Source organism: Podarcis liolepis (assembly GCF_965112155.1).
Source record: "Podarcis liolepis genome assembly, chromosome: 2".
NCBI lineage: Eukaryota > Metazoa > Chordata > Lepidosauria > Squamata > Lacertidae > Podarcis > Podarcis liolepis.
Window position 1 is genome coordinate 110,033,530 of NC_139555.1, and position 15,178 is coordinate 110,048,707.

Genomic DNA, 15,178 nt, shown 5'->3' on the forward strand with positions numbered 1-15,178 from the left:
GATGTTGCTAAAAAAATAGTGCAAGTCTCCATTTTTTCATTTCACTTTTAATTTGCATATTACGATGCACAAGGCGGTTCGCAGGCTGAAGGAACAATAAAATAGATAGCAAAGATCACACACGTAACCACAATCTGATCCGATACAAAAAAAGGTCATGATAACTTTAAAAACAAAACTTATATCAAATAGAGCAATATTCAATAATCCATTAGAATATAACAGCAAACAGCAGAATTAAATATCAGCAAAAAACAATTAAGCAGTCTACACTTAACAATTACAATAAAGAATTACTAAACTGTAGTCAATAAAAATAATGACAAGTCACAATGCGTATGTATATATTCCTATATAGTTCAGGAAGTGGCCTTTACATCATGTGAAAGCTCAAGTATAATGTGGAAATCAAGAGGGAAACTCAATGAAAATGGAATAAACTGTCATGTGAATGGGACCCATATGTATTTTGGACTCCACACCATGGAAGTACCGTATTTTCCTGTATATAAGACGCCCCCATGTATAAGATGACCCCTATTTTTTCAAACCCAAAATTATTAAGAATTTATGAAGAAAAGTTGTTGATTGCCATGCCGAAAACCATGTACAGTGGTACCTCGGGTTAAGAACTTAATTCGTTCTGGAGGTCTGTTCTTAACCTGAACTTTATTTAATGGGGCCTCCTGCTGCTGCCACTGCGCTGCCGCTGCACGATTTCTGTTCTCATCCTCAAGCAAAGTTCTTAACCCAAGGTACTTTTTCTGGGTTAGCGGAGTCTGAAACCTGAAGCGTATGTAACCTGAAGCATCTGTAACCCGAGGTACCACTGTATCAGACGACCCCCCCATGTATAAAAACTAAGAAAAAAATTCGCCTTATACACAGAAAAATATGGTAATTTCAGATGCAACCCTGCTTACATTTACATGGGAGAAAGCCTATGCAGATGTTAGGTAAAAAAAAAAAAAGCTGAGAAATACTCATCTTCCTTGGGCACATGAACAAACATGAACAACCAGAATGCATGGTTAGCATGTCACAACATCTTCATTAACACAAACCAATCCCACAAAAGGCATTTCACAGAAAGAATCAAGAAATACAAAATTTCCTCCTGCAAGCTTCAGGAACTACAGCTCATTGGTACTAATTCATCCAGTCTTCAGTAACATAAACAAATTATGAATCATGAAAATTGCCTCCCCTTTTCTGGCAAAGCTCCTGTAACTTTAACAACTTCATAATAGACAGAAGTTCAACAGGTACACCCCCCCAAAAAAAACAACAACACTTCAAGCTCTGTAAGGAGAAAACAATTCATCTGCTGCTACTGTCCCTTATAAAGCACATGATCATTCACCGTGAACAGGAATGAAAGAAATAGACCTAAATATCAAGGTGTGTGACCAAGGATCAACTAGGTAAACAGTACAGTGGTACCTCGGGTTAAGAACTTAATTCGTTCCAGAGGTCCGTTCTTAATCTGAAACTGTTCTTAACCTAAAGCACCACTTTAGCTAATGGGGCCTCCTGCTATCACTGCGCCGCCGGAGCACGATTTCTGTTCTCATCCTGAAGCAAAGTTCTTAACCTTAGGTAGTATTTCTGGGTTAGCGGAGTCTGTAACCTGAAGCGTATGTAACCCGAGGTACCACTGTACGTAGATCAACAATAAAGGCTCTCTTTTTGCCTTTTTATTGAAAATTGGGCATAGAGAAGGGAGCCAATCAGGAAGTTAATGGGAATTTCCCCATTCTTTTGTGGACCACCATATATGAAAGGATTGGAGAATCTCAGGCCTAGTGACCAATTACAGAAACCCTCTCCTTTCCCTATAACTTCACGTGTTTCCAAGACTGGGTCCTGTCACTAGAAACAGGTTCTGGGACTGTCAAGAGAAGGCTGGTGATTACATATGCTAGTCAAAATTCAAGTGGGTGAAAACTGTCCACTGTCTGGGATTTTTATTTCAAAAGTAAACATATTGAAGCCGCAAAACAGAAAGAAAGAAAGAAAAAACCCGTCATCCAGAAAAGCAGCTACACAGCCGACTCATTTTGACATTTCAGCGGTCTCTCTCTCTCTCTCTCTCTCTCTCTCTCTCTCTCTCTCTCTCTGGAAAACTGCTAAGTCGACGTTCGAAGGGCTGAGCTGCAAGCCACAGCGGTGGGGTGTGCAACCTTTGTCCAGTATGGAAACTAGGAGGAAAAGAAGGAATATATATATGAATGTATGTTGTATGACTTGATAAGGAGGTGCTGTGATTCATAGGTGATGGCACTCTGTGCTTCCAAAATATTCAGTGAGGCGCACCCAAGGTCAAAGTCCAGGTCATTGCGATTCTACGATCTCCTGACTGTTCAGCTGCCACTTCAGCTCAATATTTCCTTACCTTTTTTACCATCACTTAACTTAAGGATAGGGTGCAAGTGGCCCTCCCAGATGTTGTTGGCCTACTATTATTATCAGCTATTAAATTTATTGCTTGCCCAGGTCCCAGGGCAGGTAAAAACAATTAAAAATTCAGAATTAAAAACAGTTAAAACAGATTATAGCTGCAGGAACAGAGAGGGCGCTGAAAACACACATCTCAGGGGTCAAAGGCCAAGGTAAAAAGCCGTATAGTGAGGAGCCCAGGCACACTTCTGCAGGGAGTGAATTTCACAACTGAAGACCCCCACTCCAAACTTCTGAGGGAGGTGGAACTGCCACAAAGGTCCCCACTGCTGATCTCAACACACGTGAGGGTCTGTTGGGAAGGAGGCAGTCTTTCAGACTACAACCCCCCATCATCCCTGAGCATTGGCCACACAAGTCTGGGGCTGGTGGAACAACAACAACAACAACTGGAGGGCCACAGCTTCCTGAATCTCTGACTTAGCTCACTGTAGTTAAGGCCAGTGGTGCCATTAGGGTAAAGCTTGGAGGGCAGATGTCTAGGGCCATCCTATTCAGCAGAATGAGCAGGATTTCACCCCAACGAACACACCAGGGCTTTCTGAAGTAAGTGAAGAAGTAATGCACATTCTGAAGTAATGCCGGTTTCTGATTTGATCCCAGAATATCTCACTTTTCTTTAAAGGTAAAGTTAAAGGGACCCCTGACCATTAGGTCCAGTCATGACCGACTCTGGAGTTGCGGTGCTCGTCTCGCTTTACTGGCTGAGGGAGCCGGTGTACAACTTCTGGGTCGTGTGGCCAGCATGACTAAGCTGCTTCTGGCGAACCAGAGCAGTGCACGGAAACGCCGTTTACCTTCCTGCCAGAGCAGTACCTATTTATCTACTTGCAGTTTGACGTGCTTTTGAACTGCTAGGTAGGCAGGAGCTGAGACCGAGCAATGGGAGCTCACCCCGTCGCGGGGATTCAAACCGCCGACCTTCTGATCGGCAAGCCCTAGGCTCAGTGGTTTAACCCACAGCGCCACCTGCGTCCCTCACTTTTCTTTAGGACGTCCCTATTTTCATTGGAGAAATGTTGGAATGTATGCGTCCTAAGAGGGTGCCCATAAGTCCATTTGAAGTAATACAGTTTACCACCAGAACAGCCACCCTCCTGAAAGAGCATTAAGTCCAGAGCCTACAATTACTGAACTATGCTACTAAAATTCAAGGCCTGATTTGAACAATGGGAATAAGGCAGAGCGAGTCATTCCTGAGGGTTGCAGGGCAGACGGCGTGCGCTCTCCGGTTAAAAAGACAAAGCAAAACACTGTGCAAACAGAAAATTAAAAACACCAGGGAGAAAGGTTCCAGCCCAGCCCTTAGCCTGCTCAGCTGGTTTTCTATGGATGGGTTTTGTTTTGTTTCTTTAACACAAAGGAGCATTTGGAAAGATCATCTGCCATCACCTCCAGTCTGAAATGACACAGTCCATCCGGTTACCTCAACATTTATCACATTCTACTGTAGTCATTACTAGGTTTCTTTCATTGAAAGACTCAGTGACCTTTGAACACCCTTCCAACTCTGACTGTGCTGCACATCTGGATCCAGCCTAAGTTTCTCTTCCTCCTAAAACTTAAGAGCATCTTCACATTCCAGGTCTTTCCCTCTAGCCTTCTTGCCCATGGCTACAACTGTTAGGTCAGGGCCAGGGTGGGTGTTGCACGGATGCCTGATTATCGTCTTCCAAAGCAACCACTCTATCTGAATTGAAAAATGGTAAGCGTGATGCTGGTGGTCAACAAAAGAGGTTCAAAGAATCTCTCAAGGCAAATCTTTAAAAATGTAGTATAAACACTAACAAATGGTTAACACTGGCCTGCAAGCGCTCCAATTAGAGAACAGCCTCCACCAAAGGTGTCATGGGTTTTGAATACAGGTAGGTAGCTGTGTTGGTCTGCCATAGTCGAAACAAAATTAAAAAAAATCCTTCCGGTAGCATCTTAGAGACCAACTAAGTTTGTTATTGATATGAGCTTTCGTGTGCCAATAACAATAACAATAACAAACTTAGTTGGTCTCTAAGGTGCTACTGGAAAGGATTTTTATTTTTATTATGGGTTTTGAAGATGCTCAAACTCAGGACGAAAGGGAGAAAAGTGCTAAGAGGAAGGCACGCTTGGCAAACCCTCACCGTGATCAACTACCGCCTGGAAACCTATGTCCCCACTGTGGAAGGGCGTGTGGATCCAGAATTGGCCTCCACAGTCACTTACAGGCTCACTTTTAAAACTGTGTTTATGGAAGACAATCCTACTTGGCTACGAGTGACAGTTCCCTCACTGCGAGAAACCAAGTTACAGGGAACCAGGCAGAGGGCCTTCTTGGTAGTGACACCCGCCCTGTGGAACGGCCTCCCACCAGATGTCAAAGAAAAAAACAACTACCAGACTTTTAGAAGACATCTGAAGGCAACTCTGTTTAGGGAAGCTTTTAATGTTTAATAGACTATTGTATTTTAATATTTTGTTGAAAGCCACCCAGAGTGGCTAGGGAAACCCAGCCAGATGGGCCAGGTATAAATAAATTATTATTATTATTAAAGAAGGGTGAGGGCCACCAAGCTGCAGTTTGTGTGCTGTGGTCTCTAGGCAGCAGAATACAAATGGAAATATCTGGCTAAAGGATGTCCAACTCTAAGATTCCATGGTTCTATTGTTTTCATTTTTCTGTATTTTGTATTTTTTCTTCTTTTTTTCTTTTCTTTTTCTTATTTTTGTAATCTTTTCTGAAACTTTAATAAATATCATTTTAAAAAAAAGATTCCATGGTTCTATGTGATGTGGTGGTTGGACTAGCTAGAACTGGGGAGACCCAGATTCACATCCCTGCTCATCTATTAAACTCACCCTCTTTTCATCTACCACACAGGTTGTGGGGAGGATAAAACAAGGGGAGGAGATGAACCATGTAGGCTTCCTTGAGCTTCTTGGAAGAGAGGAAAGATTTGCAACCTTATTATATTTTATTTATTTAAAGCAGGGGTGGGAAACCCTCAGGCACAGCGGCCTAATGCAGCTGTCTGTGTCTCTCTATCTGACCCTTAGGTCTCTCTCCAGGATACACCCCTCACTGTTCAGAAACCCCTAGTTTTGTACTGAATACACATACCCTCCAACATCTGGGTGATCCAAATTGGGAAGCTTGTTTCTGTTTTCTGTTTTGGTCCCGAGCTCTTGTGGGAGCCAGCTGACTTGCGCCAGAGCGCCAGACGGTATGAATACTACATTCTAGCCATGCAAAGGAAAAAGGTAATCTCCATTGCTCCACCCACTTTGGCATCTGGCTCCTCCCAAAAGTAGCATCCAAGCCCTTAAATGTGGCATTTTGACTGAAAAGGGTTCCCCACTCTGATTTAAATAGCTCCTATGCTGTCTTTCCGAACAAAATCCTCCCAAGATATCTCACAAAATGAAATTGATCTCATATACCTAACAGGAGAATTTAAGTTCATGGACTTAGCAGGGAGTCACACTTTCAAATGAATCACAGTGCAGCCCACTTGCAATGCTCGCAGTCTTGCGTTAAAGAAAACAACCAATTAAATAAATTTCTTAAGCATCCCCTCTCTTAAGCAGGTTCACTCCCATCAAAGTGATGGCTTTTTCCTCCAGGGTTCACGTTTGGGACAGTTGTGTCCTGTGCCAAATGAATGGGCCTGGGCATACTTGTGGAGGAGGAAAAAGCCTTTTGTAACAAGGGGAAACAGGCACGGGGAACAAAGTTCCAGACTAGCTTTCTACTCTACTGCACCCGAGTGCCCTGCCTTTTTCAGAGACCTTCAGGGTCCGCCTGACTTCCAGGCAGCTGTAAACGCTATCTATCTGCTCTGGTGAGGTTTCACAGGCGTTGGACCCAGAGCTGACCAATTCTTAATAATAATAAAAACTTACCAAAAACAGGAAGCCAACCAGCATGAAAATGAAGAATGACATCGTCAGGCATAGGAGGACTGTGGCCCACCCTGGAAAAGCACCACAGTTGGGATGGCATGTGGTGTTCTCTACAAAACGACAGGAATAAGATATGTGAACTAAACTGACAACAATTTACTCAATTTACTCATCAACAACTTCTTATAGGTGATCCACATTCCAAACACATGGCTTGGGGAGTTGGGGGTTCTCCAGCTCAGATTTTTGCTTGAAAGTAGTGAGAATGTTGAACTGTCTTATAAATCCTGTTTCAAGAACCCAGCTGCTGCTGCTGCTGCTGCTGCTGCTGCTGCTGCTTCCTTGTCATCCCCTCCACCATTACTGGGTCATAGCTCGGTTGTAAAAAGGTAAAGGTAAAGGGACCCCTGACCATTAGGTCCAGTCGTGACCGACTCTGGGGTTGCGGCGCTCATCTCGCTTTATTGGCCAAGGGAGCCGGTGTACAGCTTCCGGGTCATGTGGCCAGCATGACTAAGCCGCTTCTGGCAAACCAGAGCAGTGCTCGGAAACGCCGTTTACCTTCCCACCGGAGCGGTACCTATTTATCTACTTGCGCTTTGACGTGCTTTCGAACTGCTAGGTTGGCAGGAGCAGGGACCGAGCAACAGGAGCTCACCCCGTCGTGGGGATTTGAACCGCCAACCTTCTGATCGGCAAGTCCTAGGCTCTGTGGTTTAACCCACAGCGCCACCTGCGTCCCAGCTTGGTTGTAGGATCATAGAATTGTAGGGTTAGACCCCTTGCAATGCAGGAATCTTTTGCCCAACATGGGGCTCAAACCCACAGCCCTCCGTTAAGGCTGAATGGAGCCACCAACCTCATTTCCCCCCACCTGCCTGCCTTCTTACATATCACGCGTTCAAAGGGGCTGCATTACTGCCTGTCAGTTTCCACACCATCCTCTCCTCCGTCTCACCGTTGCCCTTGTAGAACTCAGCAGGGAGGACAGTGGCAGACAAGGCTAGAATTTGTTGGTTCTGCCTGTCGTTGACTCTGGCTCCACCTGCTGGTGGTCTCCCTGCCTAGCATCCTACTGGTTCCAACCAGCCCCAGCCACTGCAAGGCAACCGTGGGATTCCAAACCCCATGTTTGCATTCCAAAGTGTAGGGTGGGGAGGAATGCCCTCAGGTCTGGGAGAATCAGCAGACAGAAGAAGGTTTAGGCACCCCCTCCTTCCACCCACCAGTTTCCCCCCACAAAGTGTCCCATTTCCTCACTATTTGCATACCCTCCAACATTCCTCTGATGAATACAGGGGTGCCCTATATTATTATTATTATTATTATTATTATTATTATTATTATTATACCCACCCATCTGACTGGGTGGGTTGCCCCAGCCACTCTGGGCAGCTTTCAACATATATACAGTGGACGCTCAGGTTGCGAACGTGATCTGTGCAGGAAGCACGTTCGCAACCTGCAGCGTTTGCAACCTGCAGCACAGGTCGCAATTCGGTGCTTCTGCACATGTGCCGAAACCCGGAAGTAACCAGTTCTGGTATTTCTGGGTTCAGCGCAACCCAAAATCATGCAACCCGAAGCGTCTGTAACCCAAGGTATGACTGTAAACACATAATAAAACATTTTAAAAAAACTTCCCTATACAGGGCTGCCCAGATGTCTTCTAAAGGTTATATACTATCTCCTTGACTCAGGGGTCAAGTAACTCCACACCCTCCAACATTTCTCCGATGAAAATAGGGACATCCTAAGGAAAAGTGGGTCATTCTGAGGTCAAATCAGAAACCGAGATGGTTTCTGTAAATCCAGGACTGTCCCCAGAAAACAGGGACACTTGGAGAAGTAGGAACCTAGGAACTACCTTATACTGGATCAGTCCACTGGCCCACCTAAGCCCAGCGATGCCTGCACTGACCAGAAGGAAGTTCAGGCAGGGGTTTCTCCCAGCCCTGAATCGAAAGCGTGATGAACTGAATTGACCATTGAACTGAAAGCAGATACTGTGCCATTGAACTATGCCCAGTGCCCTAAAGTAACATGCAGTTCTACCCTGAAGAAGCCAACTCAGCGGGGCTATAGATAGGTTGCTTATTACCTTCCGCATGGACCGTGGACTTTCTAAGAGTGGGAGTGGCATTTACAGGTGGGACGGTGGTCTCTTCCTGCTGCGGGGTGTTAGTTTCCACAGCAACAGTGCCAGTAAAATTCTCTGTCGAAGGGAGGGTCAGATCCTCAGGGTTTTCTGTCGAGGCAAAATCTTCCTGGCCAGGGGAGCCTTCCCCCAAGAAGCCAATGTCACTTCCTGGAACGTCCAACCCTGCTCCTGTTTGGGTTGCTGTAGCAACACTCTCAGGACCCAGAGAAGTTGCATAGGGAGCAGATGGGGGGGTTGTAGAAGCAGCGCTGTTGACGCTGGGAGAGGTGCTTTCAGAGGAACCTTCCAAAGCCATAGAGGAGATGTCAGGGGTGGTTGTGTGGGCAGCACATCCCAAAATGGGGCCTTCAAGTTCACCGCCGACTGCATTGTTGCCGACTTCTCCAGTGGTGGCTCTAGTAATTCCTCTGACGGTGGTGGTGGTACTTCCTCCAGCAGTAACAACTGTGTTTTCCCCATGAGCTGTGACATTTAGAGTCAATATGACTGTGCATCCTTGAGAGATGTGGGCTGCCATTAAGGCAACATCCACAGCTGTTGCAAATGGCAAAGCGCAGTGTACCGTAGTGACGGTATCGCCACTTATGCTGAGTGATATCTTCATTTCTGCCGCGGTTCCTTCGGTGATAACGGGACCTGTGGGTGCTGAAAATAAGAAATATATAAATTCCTGCACCGAAATTCTCTCTACCACCTTCATAGTTCTTTCATGCAAGAAGAAGAGGAGGAGTCTGAATTTGATATCCCACTTTATTACTACTTGAAGGAGTCACAAAGCGGCTAACATTCTCCTTTCTCTTCCTCCCCCACAACAAACACTCTGTGAGGTGAGTGGGGCTGAGAGACTTCAAAGAAGTGTGAATGGCCCAAGGTCACCCAGCAGCTGCATGTGGAGGAGCGGGGAAGCGAACCCGGTTCACCAGATTACGAGTCCACCTCTCTTAATCACTACACCACACTGGCTCCCAGCTGGATACTGAAGGGAGGGGTGGCATGGCTCAGTGGTAGAGCACATGCTGGTTCAATCCCCAATATCTCCGGGTACGGCTAGCCTTGGGAAGAGCTGCTGCCACTCTTTGTAAACAATACTGAGCTAGACAAACGAAGCGGTGGTCTGACGATATAAGACATCCTTGTTGGAAGGGACCCCGAGGATCAACTAGCTCAATGTTTCCCAAACTTGAGTTTGCAGCTGGTCTGGGCTACAGTTCCCATCATCCCTGACCAATGGTTCTGCTAGCTTTGGACGGTGGGAGCAGTAGTCCAAAAACAGCTGGAGACCCAAGTTTGGGAAACCCTGATCCAGTCTAACCCTCTGCAATCAAAGAATAAGCAGCTGTACCTTATGGGGATTGAACCTGCAAGCTTGGAATTATCAGCACCATGCTCTAACCAACTGAGCTATCCCCCAAATCTGCTGCATGAGGCAGCCTGCTCCACATTGCCCAGTGGGAGGGATGGCTTTCATTTGTTTATTATTGCATTGACACTCCACATTTGCTCCAAGAGCTCAAGGTGGCATAGATCACTCTCCCTTCTGTATTATCCTCATAACCACTTCATGAGGTTGGTGACTGGCCCAAGGTCGCCCAGAGAGCTTCCAGACTTAGTAGGGGGTTGAATTCCTAAGTTCTAGTCCATCAACTGTAATCACTACACTACACTGTCTGAAGCTTGTGTGTCAAAAATTCTGGCCTCTGCCACACACACACACACACACACACACACACACACACACACACACTGGCTAAAATCCTAAGCACACTTACATGGGAGCAAGATCCATTGACCACAGCGGGAGTTGCTTCCAAGTAAATATGCACCAGATTTGGCTGTGAATCCAGGAGGTCTTACCAGTTTCCGCAAGGCACAGGATTGCTGGGAAGATGATCTTCCAGGGGGCAGCCAGCACCGGCTCCATTGTAGCTGCTCCTTAGCGACTTCACCGGCTGCCCGAGGCAGGATTGCCAGCGATCGCATGGTTTTATGGGAACAAAACAAATGGGGTGGTTTTATGGGAAGGAGGTCGGCTGGTATCCAGTGACACCGAGGAGTGTTTCCATTAAAATGGAGGTGCTTCTGCCTAGTGATAAGGGAGCTCATCCGGTGGCGTTGGGCAGCGAGAAAATTATAGCCAGTAAAGCGTAATAAAACAGCCTTTCATCTGGGGCTAAATCCTTTCTTCCAGTTGGGTCAGAGCATTTCCAAACCAGATTTCTCCAGTTTTTCTTTTTATTGCATCTCCTCTCACTAGAAAACCTTTCTAGGAAATGGAAGAGAAAACTGGAGCATTATCTGAATATTCTAGGGGCAAAGGAATAAGAGACCATGAGAGCTGAAGGGACTTCCTTAAACCCATAGGTATCACCATGTTTTGAAGCGCCCATAACAACTCAGATATGGTGGGTTAAAAAAAAAAAATCTTACATTTGTATATTCTGCGCTCTGCATGTCCACCACACATCCAACTATCTAATTGAATCACCTACTGCCAGGATCTTCCCACCTCCAGACAAGTAACTGTCATGGTGGACTGGTTGGATGTAGGATAAGGTTGCCAGGTGTCCCCATTTCCTGGGGACAGTCCACGGATTTACAAATCAGTCCCTATACAAGATCCATTGAAGTTGAAAAGTGTCCCCGGATTCATTGAAAACAATCTGGTAACCTTAATGTAGGAGTGGTGGGACACAACAGCTAGGGAACCCCCAGAGGAAGAAGGCTCAGAGCCAGGGAACTGCTGATGGGATGACCATGAGTGGTCAGAGGGAGCAGACTGGGAGGAGGTGGTGATGTCGGAAGCTGAAGAGGCAACAGGGTTTAGTGAGCAGGAAGAGGATGTGTCAGAGAGCAGTCTAGAATCAGAGGCAGAAGCAGAGATCCGGCTGCTGAAGAAACAGAGAGTCTCCCCCTCCTGCTTCAACCAGCTCCTCTCCCTTGGTTTCCCAGATGTAGAAATGAAGAGGGTACAACAGAGACAGACAAGGCGTCAGTCTCAGACTCCTTAGGAAGAGGAGGAGCCTTAGAGAGCAATGCAAAGGTGGGGACCTTCAGTCCTCGCAACTGCCTCATTGGGGCAAGACCTACTGGGAAGAGTTGCAGTGATCACTAGACCTGAGCAGTTTTGTTTCTTTGAATGAAGAGTGAACTTCACTGACATTGGGCACTGTGTTGTTTTATTGCTGACCTATGCCTGAGAGCATCCTTTACACCAGAGGATAGCTGTTCTTCTGGCAAGGAATTGGATCTCTTCTAAGTGAATGTTTCCCTCTTCGCCAGAGTGTTATTCTTCTGCCAACACCTTCATTCTCACCAGCAGCAAGAGAGCGATCCTTGTGGGAAAGGGACACAGCTATAATGTCCCTGAAGGCCTCACCCCACAGCCTCTCTTAGTTTTGGCATGTCTGTCACCATGGCCTCAGGGGGAAAAACTCAGAAAGTGCAAAAAAAAGCATCAAATTCCTGCTAGCATTCTCCCTGAATAATTGTTTTTGTAGTTAGTTTTGCAGCATGAGGGCATTCCCGTTGAGATCTCATAATGAAGTTCTTTATCAACCTATTGCAACTTTCAGGATAGTGGTACCAGATCTCACATTATTTTTGATACAGCTTGTAAAATTTCCAAACGCTCTTCAAAGACATCTTTTAACACATCAAAGGCAGATCTGGAGTAGCGACTTCTCCCACGGGAACACTAAGATGGAAGAAGCTACATTCGTCAGAAACTTCCTTTTTCTTATTTCCGGGCTCTGAGTGCCGTTGCCAAAAGGCACCAACCCACGCGGAATATGAGCGAAGTTGGGGTAATCACATGGTTTGAAAAATACAGGCAACCTCTTTGATGGGAGAATTGTATGGAATCCAAAGAAGGAATGTGTTCATTGGCTATGAGATACTGACTGACTCCTGGGGTGAAAAAATATTAGTAATGGGGAGGGGGACTAAGAAAGCAAGAAGATCCCTGCTGGATCAAACCAAAATCTTGTCTAATCAAATAGTCTTGCAAAGTGGCCAACCAGCTATCTATGACGCAGGTGGCGCTGTAGACTCTAAACCACTGAGCATCTTGGGCTTGTAGATCGGAAGTTCAGCAGTTCAAATCCCCTCGACGGGGTGACCTCCTGTTGCTTTGTCCCAGCTCCTGCCAACCTAGCAGTTCGAAAGCACACCAGTGCAAGTAGATAAATAGGTACTGCTGTGGCAGGAAGGTAAACGGTGTTTCTGTGCGCTCTGGTTTCATCACGGTGTCCTGTTGAGCCAGAAGCAGTTTAGTCAATCTGGCCCACATGACCCGGAAAGCTGTCTGTGGACAAACACTAGCTCCCTTGGCCTGAAAGCGAGAAGAGCACCACAACCCCAGAGTCGCCTTTGACTGGACTTAACTGTCCATGGTCCTCTGCAGGTTGGTGGACAGGATTGGAGCACAGTGGCATTTCCCTTGCTGTCCTTCCCCCCACCAACTGGTATTCAGAGGCACAGCGTGACTGGAATCCTTAACAGGGGAGCATGCCACGCTGCTGCAACATTTTGTTGCGGGATCCATTCCTTCTCTTGACTACACAGTTATTAGAGTCACAGGCGCCGTGTCCTGAACTGCACCAAGCAACCTCCAAAGCATGCTTCTTTAGGTGCAAGCTCTGAAAAGCCATTACCTGGCCCATAATGGACAATCAGTGAGCATGGAAACCCATCTCCTGTGCCACTAACAGCCTATTTGGGAGCATTTGCTGCTCACCAAAGCTGTGCGTGAGTCATTGCCGTCACTGTGTTTGATTCGTAAGTCAACACATCCCCTTGCAGTGGGAGGCCAAGGCAAGATGGCAAATAAAAGAATTGAGACTGGGTTGGGTGCGCATAAGGCAACAATGAAGAAACATTGACCTTATGGGATTCAGAATCTCTCTTCAGGACAATGCTGCATATCCTCCTGATTACTGACTCTGAAGAGAATAGTTTTTATTGTGACTGTCCCTTTAAGCAGGCCCCAATCCACCTCTACAGGAGGCAGGGCTGTCAGTAATTCAGTCAGGCCAACCAAGTGCTGCCCACCAAGGCTTAATGAAGAACTCACAGCACTCAGGAATTTAGGCCACATTCACACTTCACATTTAAAGGACAATGGTACCAATAATAATAACAATACTTTTATTATTTGTACCCCACCCATCTGACTGGGTTGCGCCAGCCACTCTGTGTGGCTTTCAACATAAAGTGGTACCTCCGGTTACGAACTTAATTCATTCTGGAGGTCCATTCTTAACCTGAAACCGTTCTTAACCTGAGGTAACACTTTAGCTAATGGGGCCTCCCACTGCCGCCGCACAATTTCTGTTCTCATCCTGAGGTAAAGTTCTTAACCCGAAGTACTACTTCCGGGTTAGCAGAATCTGTAACCCGAAGTGCTTGTAACCCGAGGTACCACTGTATATAAAAAAAACATAATAAAATATTACACATTAAAAAGCTTCCCTAGACAGGGCTGCCTTCAGATGTGAATAGTCATGAATTCTGGGAGCTGCAGTTTCATAGTTGTGGGGAGACTCCTATTCCCCTCCCACAGCTACAATTCCCAGAGTGGTTAAAACAATCAATCCTTCTTCACAGGAAACTGGGGTGTTTTGACATTGTGAATGCCCCTGTGGTCCTCTGACAAAGGGTGATATATAAATTAACTAAAAAACAAACAAACTCTGGGAATTGTAGCTCTGGGAGGGGTAGAAACGAATGCAGATGAGGATGACCACGATAATAAAGGGTCTGGAAATCAAGCCTTAAGAGGAACGGTTGAGCGAGTTGGGTGTGTTTAACCTGATGTAATACGATTGCCATCTTCAAACCAAACCCTCTGATGATCTCTCCCAGCGGCTGCATGAAGATGTTGAAAAGCATGGGGGAGAGGACAGAACCCTGAGGCACCCCACAAGTGAGAGCCCAGGGGTCTGAACACTCATTCCCCACCACCACTTTCTGATCACAGCCCAGGAGGAAGGAGCGGAACCTCTGGAAGAATGGCAGATGAAAGTGATGGACTACATGGAATTGGCAGAAATGACTGGCAGAATCCGTGACCAGGGAGAAGAGTCGGTGGAGGAAGACTGGAAAAAATTTAAAGACTATTTGCGGAAGCACTGTAAAATTAAGGAATGTTAAAATGACGTTTGATTGAAAAGAAGTGGTATTGGTAAAAAGATTTTTAAGAAAATGTAAATGGGGATTGATAAAGGATAAATGCTAGAGGGTAAGGATTTGCTGAATTTAATATTTGAACTGGAATACAAAATGGGAGGTGTGAGGAGGTCAAGAAACTAGTGAATGAACTATAAGAGATGAAAATATTAATTTATTCTTTGTTCTGTTTTTTGGTTTTTCTTTTCTCTCTTTTCTTTTTTTCCTTCCTTTCTTTTGTTAATGGTTTGTTACTGTGTATTTTTTATATGTTTTGTTCCTGTATGCTTTTATACTTGAAGTTCTTCATATGGTTAAATTTTGAAATTCTTTATTTTTTGTGAAACTTTAATAAATATTATTTTTTTAAAAAAAGGAAGGAGTGGGACCACTGTATGACAGTGCCCCCAGCTCCCAGCCCCTCTAGACGGTCCAGAAGGATGTTATGGTTGACGGTGTCAAAAGCCGCTGAGAGATCCAGCAGAACTAGGAAACAGCTCTCACCTTTGTCCC

At 45.7% G+C, this 15,178-nt stretch overlaps 1 protein-coding gene across 1 annotated transcript; it reads right to left on the reverse strand.

Annotated features, from left to right (window-relative positions):
- Positions 1-459: 459 nt before the first annotated feature.
- Positions 460-11,322, reverse strand: MUC22 (mucin 22). Its single transcript, XM_083481053.1, has 4 exons — positions 10,355-11,322; positions 8,441-9,145; positions 6,340-6,449; positions 460-2,201 (listed from the first exon to the last, which is right to left on the reverse strand). The coding sequence occupies exons 1-4, from the start codon at positions 10,419-10,421 to the stop codon at positions 2,130-2,132; spliced, it is 954 nt and encodes a 317-aa protein (XP_083337179.1). The 5' UTR covers positions 10,422-11,322; the 3' UTR covers positions 460-2,129.
- Positions 11,323-15,178: the final 3,856 nt, after the last annotated feature.

What these genes read in the sequence shown, in the direction of transcription:
- MUC22 (XM_083481053.1), bottom strand. Translation starts at nt 10,421, where the DNA reads ATGGAGCCGGTGCTGGCTGCCCCCTGGAAGATCATCTTCCCAGCAATC. An exon ending in CCTGTGCCTTGCGGAAACTG is followed by an intron (nt 9,146 to 10,354) that starts GTAAGACCTCCT and finishes TCTTATTTTCAG; the next exon opens with CACCCACAGGTCCCGTTATC. An exon ending in GTCCACGGTCCATGCGGAAG is followed by an intron (nt 6,450 to 8,440) that starts GTAATAAGCAAC and finishes GTCGTTTTGTAG; the next exon opens with AGAACACCACATGCCATCCC.